The sequence below is a fragment of the Coenobita brevimanus genome, chromosome 35, assembly GCF_032717465.1.
Source record: "Coenobita brevimanus isolate Jiangsu-jjx chromosome 35, ASM3271746v2, whole genome shotgun sequence".
In the NCBI taxonomy this organism is placed as follows: Eukaryota; Metazoa; Arthropoda; class Malacostraca; order Decapoda; family Coenobitidae; genus Coenobita; species Coenobita brevimanus.
In genome coordinates, this window is record NC_136988.1 from 1,507,612 (window position 1) to 1,520,216 (window position 12,605).

General features: G+C 42.1%; 1 protein-coding gene across 1 annotated transcript; it reads right to left on the reverse strand.

Moving 5' to 3' along the window:
- Window positions 1-3,890: 3,890 nt before the first annotated feature.
- On the reverse strand, window positions 3,891-11,326 carry LOC145396186 (3-hydroxyisobutyrate dehydrogenase, mitochondrial-like). Its single transcript, XM_080269625.1, has 8 exons — window positions 11,232-11,326; window positions 10,374-10,465; window positions 9,503-9,681; window positions 7,312-7,433; window positions 6,728-6,938; window positions 5,126-5,252; window positions 4,350-4,451; window positions 3,891-4,037 (listed from the first exon to the last, which is right to left on the reverse strand). Exons 1-8 carry the CDS (start codon window positions 11,314-11,316, stop codon window positions 3,954-3,956), a joined length of 1,002 nt encoding a protein of 333 aa, XP_080125751.1. The 5' UTR covers window positions 11,317-11,326; the 3' UTR covers window positions 3,891-3,953.
- Window positions 11,327-12,605: the final 1,279 nt, after the last annotated feature.

Consider the following 12,605-nt stretch of genomic DNA (forward strand, 5'->3'; position numbering starts at 1 on the left):
AGGGTGGCCGCAGACAAAACGCCTCCAAGTCGCTCTGTCACCCACCATTTGACTACCCTCCCCCCAACTCACCTCCCCCTCCCCCATATACCTCTCAACTCCATCCCTCCACCTCATCCTCGGTCTACCTCTCCCTCTCCCTCCCTCCATCATCATCATCATTATCAACATCATCATCATCATCATTATTATTATCATCATCATCACCATCATTATTATTACCATCATCATCATTGACAGCATCATCATCAACATCACCATTATCAACATTATCATCATCATTATCAACATCATCATCATCACCATCATTATTATTATCATCATCATCATCGACCATCATTATCACCATCATCATCATCGACCATCATTATCATCATCATCATCACTATCATCATCATCAATGCATCAACATGTAAATAGGAATATGAAGGGCAATACATTAATATATATAAAATACTTTCATCCTCAGCCCATCAATAAATAACAGGAATACATTAAGACAATAAACATGTTAATCATCATCATCATCATCATCATCATGCCACTGACAAAAAATAGCAAAATACAGGACAGTAAATAAATTAATGTGGATAAAATAGTGTACAAAAAAGATAAACTACAATACACTACTAACTCCTTCACTGATTCTACAATATTACCCCCTGCTACCTACAGATGAGAGAGAGAGAGAGAGAGAGAGAGAGACCTTAATATGGCAGCACTGATGTAAACAAGGTGCTCTTTTGCCTGGCTGTACAAATATCCCTTAACCCTTTCCCTATCCCCCCCCCCCAGAAGAGGATGGTGGAATGCACAAGGGTAACTTAGGCCTGCAGTCCACTGGGTTCATGTTTCACAGAGCTTAGGGATGCAACTTCAGCACATTTACGCTAATATGATCCACAATTCCTTTTCAGTTCTGTTGATGGCTGGCTGTGGTCGGACTGAGGGGAAAACTTGACTACTAACCAAGGAGACTCATTCCTACCTCAGCACAGTCTCATCAAATTTCACATAACCTTATATACTACACTCTTTTTGCTCTAACTTGGCCCAGATTTTTGTCCTTTTGCAGCTTATTTCACATAGCCCAGTGGCAGAAAAATATATTGCTATGGTCTTTACATACTTTCCATAGCACTTCTTCATGACTAGCATCCTATTTCAGTGTTAATCTGCTGCCACAACTCAGAACTCAGCATGGGGATAAGGCAGTTTTAGGCCAAGTTAGAGTAAAAAGAGTACAGCGAGAGCAGCCTAGTTCCTCGGATGAAAATAAAACACTACGGCTACTACTACTACTACTATTCTACTCCTACTCTAGCTAGCCCCAGATCTGTGTTGTTCTGCAGCGTAGCCTGTTTCACACGGTTTGATGGGTGAAAAGGACAGTACAACAGCTCTACACCCTTTCCACAGCACTTCTTCTTGACTAGCATCATATTCTATAGTTAATCTATTGTTATGGCTCAGCATTCAAGGTGGAGAGATGGCACTTTAGGCCAGGTTAGAGTAAAAGGAGTGTACCTAGAGATTATTTATTTTCAGTTAAGATATGATTGTTAGTAAAGGGGTTAGCAAAGACTATATCTATATCCTCCAGTTCATAATAAATAAAATCATGTAGAGGTAGTCAAAACAGAGTGTGATTTCAGGGATAAGGGCCTGAATAGAGAAGCTGCAAGAGATCAAGCTGCATGGAGAAGTGCTATTAGGATATCAAGGGCAATGTATGCAAGCTCGTTGGACCCTCTATAAACAAAATGAAATGAAACGCAAGAGACAGTAAAAATAACATTCATACAAGCCTTCTTACGAGGCATGGGGAATGATTATGCTACTGAGAGAAATACTGTATCGTTAAGTCCTTTTTATAAGTTGGTTATGTGTCCCAAAATGCCAGATATACAACGTTCCTCCTCTCATGTTGTGGGGACACCTTAGTCAGCATTGCTATTGACTATCCTGCACTATTTACTTCCTACTCCCACTGCCAAACATACACCAGCACAATAACCCATCCTTGCAGTATCGTAGAGGGTGAGGGTGGTGCATGTATACCATTTCTATCTTGCATCAGTGGGCAATTTCTTGTGTGGTGCAGTGACAGCATAAACTCTTCTCTTTTTATTGAGGCAAAGATGCACTTGACAGGTTGGTGATGACTGCCTGAATACAACATGTCTGGATAACAACGCTGTATTTCAAATAATTACCGGTAATGGGAATTGGAACTTACTAACTCAAATACAACAATGTTATTTGGATATCTTGCATTCAGCCAGTCATCACCAACCTGTCAAGTGCATCTTTGCCTCGATAAAAAAAAGACTCAGTCAGTATTACCACTGCATATCCTACACCATTTATCCTTTCCTACTGCCACTGCCACACCCACACCAGCAACTGAGTCGTCCCCACAACACACAAGATACCGCCAGCTGAGTTTCTAGTGGAGCACTGCCCTGCCACAGCCACACCCACACCAGCAGATGTCTTTGCAACACATGGTACTGCCAGCTGAGTTTTAGGTGCAGTGCTGTTCACAGACCATCCTGTACTCATATCTATGATGAGAATGACAAATCTCCCTTATTTCTGTAAAATTCTATACTGTAGTTGGTTCACATTCACTTGGTAAAAATCCATAATCCCTACTCAACATAGCTGATGGCCAAGATTGGACAATAAATCTGACTAGTAACCAAGAAGACTCATTCCTATTTACAGCACAGGCTCATGACAAGCATTCATTACCTCTTTGCAGCTTAGCTGATGACCATGTGTGTAGTCAAACTGGAAAGTAAATTTGACTAGCAACCAGGGAGACTTATTCCTACCCCACAACTAAGACTCACCACATTTCATACAACCAGAACATAGCATTTCAGTTGTAAGGGTGGCCCAGTTCCATCAGATAAAAACAAATAGACTATATGGAATTACAGGGGAAGAAAAGGAAAATTAATATAAATAAAGGGGGCATATACAAAGAACTTTCTATAACAAAACAAACCAACATTTCTAAGACTAAACCCTGAATCAACTTACATTTCTAACCCACACAAGGCCACTTAAGAGCCACCAGTGTGAGGGAACTTTTATACCTTAACAAACTATTATTTCTAGGACTTCCTACACCTGAACTACAATTCCTACCCTACATTTCTAATCCACAAAGCCTTGACACATCATTCAAGCTGTGAGTGGTTCTGTATACATGTCAGAAGAGAACAAAGTAACTACGGTAGATGCTCGATTTAATAAACACTGATTTAGCAAAAGCCTGAGACAATGGAATCATTTAAGGGAAAATTTCTGTTAAAATGAGTACAAGTCGTTAGGGAAATTCTGTATAAAAATAATGCATTTGTGGGGGTATTACTTATGGATTCAGACTGCTGTGTGTAGCATTGAGAATTAGCACATAGCTTGCTAGGTTTGGGTTGCCTTTAAGCATTTAGCGGAAAGTACCTCGAAATACTGGAAATGTTTCCCTTATACTAAGCCTTGGTCACGAAACTCGATTTAACGGAAAATTCAAGATAACGGAATGGGGGTTGGCTGGATTAGTTTGTTCAATTGAGCATGTACTGTACATGGAATTACAGTGGGAAAAATCACCAAAAAACAACACCTATCGAGGATTTTTTCCATACCTGAGTGAACAATTATTTCTAGGATTCTCTATACCAAAACTAGTGCTTAGCGGAAAATTCAAGATAACAGAATGGGGGTTGGCTGGATTAGTTCACTAAATCAAGCATCTACTGTATATGGAATTACATTGGGAAAAATCACCAAAAAACAACATCTACTGAGGACTTTTTCCATACCTGAATGTACAATTATTTCTATGATTTTCTCTACCATAACTAGTGCTCCTAACTTACATGTCTAACCCACACAAGGCCACAACAGAGCCAGGAGTGTGATGCATTGGTCTAGCTGCTTCACTCCTCCTGCTCTTGAAGGAATTGAAAGATGGAGGAGAAGTCTTTTTCAGCCAGGTCACTGTTGGACATAATTCGGTATATCTGGGGAGGAAAGGTTTGTGTATTAGTCATGTGGAGAGGCTGGGGAGTGAGAGACTGACTAGAAGAGCATAAGGGAGAGCAAGAGAGGAAGACCAAGGATGAGATGGTGGGACGGAGTGGGAAGGTATATGGAGGAGGGAGGAGTGTCAGTTGGAAGGAGGGCAGCTAAATGGCACAGGACGAGGTAACATGGAGATGATTTGTTTGTGGCCTCTCCTTATGGGACTATGGCATCCGGCAATAGGTACAGATTGATAGACAGACAGATAAATAAATAAATATAGACAGATAGACAGACAGATTAACATGTACCTGGTGGGAAAGGGAGCCGAGAGGTGTGGGTGACTTGGTGGCAGTGGCGGCATCCTGAGCAAGACCCAAATCCTTCGTCATCAGTGCTGTTCCGAACCCACCCTGAGGAGCAACAACTGTATCACTCTACGCTGCCTGACCCTTTCATTCTGGCGGACAGACTTCCATGCTTTATACCACTTTTGCACTACGTACACATCCTAAGCTTCTTTCTCCCAAGACAATCAACATAACTCATCTCTACTTACTCTAACCAAATTACCTTATCCTAACCTAACTGGCAACAAATTAACCAAACCTGATACTAAGAATACAAATCTAACCTAACCTAAACCTTCCTCAATAAGAACGGATATCAGTGTGATGTCCTGTGTCTCGCTGCCATGGAACAAACTTCCACATCCAAAATGCTTGGCTCCAAGGGGTTTACAGGGAGTGGAATATTTTGGAAAGTAGAATCATAATGACTTTTTTCTTTTTTTTCTTTTAATACCAGAACAGAGGAAGGGAAAACAAATGAATAAAAACAAAAATAATTCTTACACCAGATTACTCATGTCCTCCACTCATAAAACATCTATAACAGCTGGACTTGAACAGCTGTAGGTTGAAGTTTGAGGGGAAACAACTCCGGGGAAGTGAGTTCCAGAGAGATGCAGTTTGGGGAATAAAGGAAAATCAAGGAACAAATGGCTTACTGCACCGTAAACACCAAGAGAAATGAAGCACCTTGAATTAGTAACATATCATCTGCTGTTACAGGGGTCCATACAAACCTGGTAGTTGTTGGATGAGGGTACGTTAGGCATCACACCAGGCACGGGATTGTATGTATCACTGGACCAGCACCGTCCACTGGCTGTGTTAATGATGCTGGCCATTAGCTTCGGCTCCAGACCTAACCTGCAACCATTCCCACAAATTTATATCAGTTCCATCTACTTTGTAAAGACTCTAACCTACAACAGTTTTGTTTTGTTTATAAAGGCTCCAACCTAACCTGCAGGCATTCCCACAACTCTTAATATAGTTTGGTTTCATAAATAAAGGCTCCAGACCTAACCTGAGAGCATTCCCACACCTTTAATATTGTCTGATTTCATTTATTAAGCCTCCAACATAACCTGCAACCATTTCCATAACTCTATATTACTTTGGTTTCATTTATAAAGGCTCCAAACTAACCTGCAACAGTGTCGTTTCATTTATAAATGCCCCAGACCTAACCTGCAACCATTCCCGTACCCTAAAGTTAGCTGCATTGCATTTATAACAGCTCCAGCAGTCTTACATACATCAGCCTTGGACACCTCATGGCAGCTCTCCAGAATGCTCAATCTCCAGCTCTCTTTCCACACTGCTCAATATCAAGCAGCCTCTCTATTCAGTCCCAAAAAATTTCCTTTTCCTGAACTTCTGAACTCTACTTCACTCTATCTATCTATTGCCAGATGCCTCAATCCCGTTTGGGGTGGCCACAAACAAATCACCTCCAAGTCGCCCTGTCCGCCGCCATTTCACTGCCCTGCTCCCAACTCACACCCCCCTCTCTCATATATCTCTCCACCCCATCACTCTACTTGCTGGAGGGAAAAAAGAAGAGGGACGATGATTATGACGGTGATGATGATGCTATCCACCTTGATACACAATTCCAGCTAACACCAGATGATTTTATTTAGCTCTCCATGCGGCTAGAGATCAAGCATCGTGGAAAGCCGCCATTAGGTGACCAAGGCCAACGCATGCAAGCACGTTGGGGCCTATATAAACACAATGAAATGAAACAAAACAAAAAAAGTGAGTCATTGATGCCTGAGTATTTTCATCATCATCATCATTCAGATCTCCTTTCTACCGGTGGGGTGAGGTAGGGTCCAGCCAGCCAGAAAAAAACGTGACAGAATGAGATGCTACCCAAAGTCTGCCCAATCGAATGAGTCACACTCCCATCCACTCACCACTCATGCAGAAACAAAAGTTAAATAAAAAACATGATCCAACAGTAGCAACATTAAATAAAAAAAAAAAAATTCATGATTTTATCCTAAATTTAACAAGAACAGAATCACGTTAAACCCACCTTGTACACAAAAAAAGATATCTCGCTCATTCTATACACAATAAAAGTTATCTTACTCGTCTTATATACAGTAAGTTATCTTGCCAATCTCACACACACACACACACTTGACTTACTGAGAAACAGAGAGGGGACCCTATGAGCACAGCTCATTTCCTGTATATCACAATTAGGTAAATACAATTAGGTAAACACACACACACACACACACACACACACACACACACACACACACACACATACACACACAAAACCTCACAGCAAAATATCACACACACACACACACACAAATCACCTCATTCCCAGATTCATGGTCTCAGCAGTGCCGATCATGGTGATGGCCAGGAGCATGTTGTTGCAGATCTTCACCGCCTGGCCGTTACCCACACCGCCACAGTAAACAATGTTCTTGCCCATCGCCGAGAGCAGTTCCTTCGCTGCCTCAAACTCCTGCTGCTCTCCCCCCACCATGAAGGTTAGCGTTGCCCCTTTAGCTGCATTGACCCCTGAAGATGGAGTGATAGATAGTGATAAATAGACAGACTGTAGTAGTAGTAGTAGTAGTAGTAGTTGTTATTGTTGTACTACTACTACTACTACTACTATACAGTACTACTCTTACTACTACCAATACTATTATTAAACTACTGCTAATAATACTACTATTACCACTACTTCTGCTACAACTAATACTATTTTTACTATCACTACTACTACCATTACTGTTCTTGTCCAACAGGCATCAGCTTCCCTAAAAAATCCCTCCATCCATCATCCAATCCTATGTTGCCCATGAGGAGCGTAGTAGCCCGAGGATAGGCAAGTTTGTCCTGACATTTAAGATGAGAGTGACATAAAATAATACAAAAAATCCCCCACCTCCAGACACAGGTGCATCCATAAACACCGCCCCCTTCTTGGTGGCCAACGCTGCCATCTCCTTCGACACAGTGGGGTCGATGGTGCTGCTGTCCAGGATCAACGTACCAGCCTGCACCGCCCTGGACGAGAACAGGGTGGATGGTCAAAGTTCGTACCGTCCTCGTTAGCACACTAGTGTCATTTTCACCTAAAATTGGTACATATTTTGTCCTTTTGTGGTTTATTTTACATAGCTTAGTGGTAAAATAAGATAATGCTATGGCTGTATATCCTTTCCATCACATTTCTCCATGATCGGCATCATATTCTACGGCTAATGCATTGCCAGAACTGAGTCCTAGAGGGAAGCGTTGTGGGTTAATAAGGCTTGTACATGACAAACTCGGGTGATTCATAGCAAAGTTGTTTTGAAATCAGAAACTGATGTATTTTGGATTACTATACCTCATACCAATTAATCTGGCCAGGCATGTATGGCAACACTGTTCCTGCCGAGATTCTGATTGGCTGGAGGTGTTTGTTCGATTTCGTTGTTGCTTAAACTGATACTCTCTTTATTATCAGATGTGAGTCAACAGAGTATTATAACAGTCCAAGTCAAGGTCAGCATTCGAACAATTCCTTTATATCGCCAACACTTCATAATATAACAGAAAATTAAGGAAACCTGCTTGATGTAAGCGTTGGTATAACACATTTAAATTTTAAGATCAGTCCGCACCCATAAATTGTGCCACAACTCTGAATAATTAAAAATTCTAATGAAAAGACAAGTTCTCTGGGGAGGGAGGTTTGAAAAAATCACGAAAATCAAAGTAGGCTAAAGGAAAACTATTTCATTATATCTCCTCTATTATCACAGCATGGACTGATCTTAAAATTTAAATGTGTTATACCAACGCTTACATCAAGCAGGTTTCCTTAATTTTCTGTTATATTATGAAGTGTCGGCGATATAAAGGAATTGTTCGAATGCTGACCTTGACTTGGACTGTTATAATACTCTGTTGACTCATATTTCTATCTTCCAACGAAAATTTCATTGTTGTTAAGTATATAACGGATTTCTTATTGCTCTTGACGACTGTATTGTCGACAAACTCAGTAACACATCTGATAATAAAGAGAGTATCAGTTTAAGCAACAAAGAAATTGAACAAACACCTCCAGCCAATCAGAATCTCAGCAGGAACAGTGTTGCCATACATGCCTGGCCAGATTAATTGGTATGAGGTATAATCCCTCACTTATGAACCAGACGTATGTTTCAGTACAGGTAGCATTCAGATGGCACACAACCTAGACTTCAAGCAAGATCTGACTGAATAATGCTTAGCATGATCACACTCAGTCTGCCAGTGTTCGGATGTGATTTCACGCCAATACAGTACAAACTCCCCAATCAAAAATGCTTTAGTCCAAATGCATTATGTACAACTGAGTATTCTGGAGCGCAGATTCATAAAGATAACTAACAGAAAGTCATGTGAAAAATAGCTTACAGTGCCACAAACAGGAAATGTAATGAAGACTTGTATGGGTAATATATTTTCTGTTATACCTGCCCAAAATTTACTCTTCCATCCAACATACTGTACTCTGCTTATGTGACGAGATAGCAACACCTACTGCATAAAAAACATATTATGGAAAGTGGGGGTTTTGGGAATCCAGGTGGCATCCTCTTCGGTTTATTCTTGCAGCTATAAGGCAGTTTTATGAAATTTATGACAATGACAGTAATGATGATAAAAATGACGTACAAGCAATCCTCATTAACTTACTGAAAGACACTGTGTTTGCCGGTGTAGCAGGACTGTACATGTTGTGAGTCAGGCAGCACTGTGATGATGATGATGATGATGATGGTTGTGATCATAATGATGGTGGTGGTGGTGGTGGTGGTGGTGGTGATGGTGGTGTGGTGGTGGTGGTGGTGGTGGTGGTGGTGGTGATGATGATGATGATAATTATGATGATGATGATAATGATGATGGTATTGATAATAATGATGGTGGTGGTGGTGGTGGTGGTGGTGGTGGTGGTGGTGGTGGTGGTGGTGGTGGTGGTGGTGGTGGTGGTGATGGTGGTGGTGGTGGTGATGATGATGATGATGATGATGATGATGATGACAATGGTGGCAATGATGATGATGATCACAATGTACAAGGAATCCTGGGTAACTCACTGAAAGACGCCGTGTTCGCCAGTGTAGCACGATCGTACGTGCTGTGAGTTGGGCAGCATGGTGATGATGCGGTCCGCCTGGCTGGCCACCTCGGCAGGGGTTCCAACCACACAGGCACCCTCATCCTCCAGCCGGGCCGCTGCGTCACTGCTCACATCATACACCACCAGACTGTGTCCCTGGTTAAGCGTATGAAGTCCTTGTTATAGGGACAAAATTATACACTAAACCTTTGATTTGTCTACCTATCTATCTATTGCCAGACGCCTTAATCCCGTAAGGGGTGGCCACAAACAAATCGCCTCCATGTCGCCCTGTCCACCCCATCATTTCACAGCTACTAAACCTTTGATTTGTCTACCTATCTATCTATTGCCAGACGCCTTAATCCCGTAAGGGGTGGCCACAAACAAATCGCCTCCATGTCACCCTGTCCACCCCACCATTTCACAGCCCTGCTCCCAGCCCACACCCCCCTCTATCACATACCTCTCCACTCTTCACTTTGATTAGAGAACCTTAGTAACTGAACTTTGCACGAGAAAATCATGTAAAAAAAAAATAGCCCACAGCACCATGAACAGTATTACAATGAAAAAGCCTACGTCACATTACTATTATCATCTATTGTTATATTTTGTCTTCAAACAGCTTAAACAGATTGTGAGAGGACGGATGATATTAACACCTTTTTTATCTATCTATAGCCCGACACCCTAATCCCGCAAAGGGTGACCTTTTACTTCATGAAATTATAATTGGAAAATGGAGGGTTTTGGAAATCAGATGTTTGGAATTCACACGATGTACTGTACTGCTACTACCGCTACTACTACTACTACTACTACCACCACTACCCAATTTAATGTACCTTCTGGATCAGGTTTGTTGCCATTGGTCCTCCCATATTTCCGAGTCCAATGAAGCCAACTTTAGCCTGCCGACTCCAGTGATGCTGACTGACTGGAAGGAAAAAGTTTTGTCTTAAATTGCTGACCAACTGGCTATCTATCTGTTGCCAGACGCCTTAATCCTGAAAGGGGTGGCCACAAACAAATCACCTCCATGTCACCCTGTCCCCTGCCATTTCACTGCCCTGCTCCCAGCTCACACACCCCTTCTCTATTGTCAGGTGCCTTAATCCCGTTCGGGGCAGCCACAAACAAACTGCCTTTACTTTGCCCTGTCCTCACTTCAACTCTCACCACTCTTTCTCACATACCTCTTGACTCCATCCCTCCAGCTCATCCTTGGACTCCTCCTCCCCCTCTACCACACTCACATACATTCACAGGCAGTCTCTCCCTCTTAGTTTGCTGACTCCAATGATGCTATTTACCTATATCCACCTACTGCCAGATACTGTAAGCCTGTAATGGGTGGCCACAAACATACTGCCTTCATGCTGCCCTGTCCTGCAATTTGGCTGCCCTCCCTCCACCTCAAGTCCCCCTGAATATTACCTTTCCTTCTACGGTACCCTAATTAAGCTGGGATAACTGTGCACACATCAGACAATGAAAAGTTAATGGCAGTTGCCGTACCGTTTCACTGGTTTTGGAAAATAGTCTAAGAGTGAGCAATCTATAGGAAAAAAAAAAAAAACAATGAACTGAGGAAAAATACATGGCTAAGCATGATTCCGATGGCTAAGCAAGATTTCGATTCTGTTCTCAGGCTGTCACGGGCCAGTAAATCACTGAAATTCGGAATTAAACACGCTCCATACCTGATAACCTTCTAACTGAATGAACGCTGGACACATATCTTGATGCCGACAGCCGAGAAGCCAGCCGGGACACGGAAAATGCCATCTTTGAAAGGCTTCCTCGGGTTTGCTGTGATATGCTGAGGGTTAATAGTCCCAGAGTCAGCTGCAGCAGAGTACGCTAAACTTAACCTCAAAAACCTCTACAATGGTCTATCTATCTATCTATCTATTGCCTGATGCCATAATCCCGTTAGGGGTGGCCATTTGACTCTGAGTTATTTGTTTTACAGGAAGGGGCACTAACCCTCCACCAACCCACTTAATGACACGTAGGGAGCACGTAATTGTTTGGTTATATGGTTGCTAAGTACAAAAATCTAATGTTGGCCAGCACGGAAACCTCCACAACATCGCTAGGAAAAAAGCTAAGAGCAAAAGGAAACCATTAAATCTATGTCAAAACCCCTCTTTAAACGTCAAAAATTGAAGCCAAATGATTGAGAAAATATTTATAGTTAGCGGAAATAGAGCTGACTTCACACCGCTGCTGGGGGCCTGGCAGCCTCTCAGCCAATCACACAGCAGCTGGCCGTGACTAACAAGTTTTCTCATTTTTAACGGGGTAAGTACAGTAATAATAGTAGTAGTAGTAGTTTAAGTAGTAGTAACAGGAGGAGGAGGAAGAGGCTAGTAGCAGCAGTAGTAGTAGTAGCAGCAGTAGTATTAACTCAGTGGTAACAAAAGCATTAGCAGTAGTAGTAGTAGTAGTAGCAGCAGCAGTAGGCAAGTGGTAACCAAAGCATTAGTAGTAGTAATAGTAGTAGTAATGATAGTGGTAGTAGTAATAGCAGTAATAGCCCGTTCATGTGAAACGTGAACTCGGTGGACTACAGACTGAAGTTATCCTAAAATCCACAGTTTCTTGGGGATAGGGAGGGAGTTGAGGGACACTGCTCATTACTGTATTACTCTCTCTCTCTCTCTCTCTCTCTCTCCATCGTACCAGGAGACGTGAGAAAGGGGGAAAAGGGGTGAAGTAGAGCGAGACGTTTTTAATTAGGCACCCCTCTCCCGTCAACAGAAAACGAGCATCATTTTCCACGCCTTCCTTACCTGAGTTATATAAAATATTTTCCGTATTTCCGCGGATCTGATATTTCTGAGAGAGAGAGAGAGAGAGAGAGAGAGAGAGAGAGAGAGAGAGAGAGAGATTTAAATAGATGCATGCTTACATATACAAACATAGGCTACATTGATAGAGAGAGAGAGAGAGAGAGAGAGAGAGAGAGAGAGAGAGATTTAATACAGATGCATACTTACATATACAAACATAGGCTACATTCATAGAGAGAGAGAGAGAGAGAGAGAGAGAGAGAGAGAATGCATACTTAC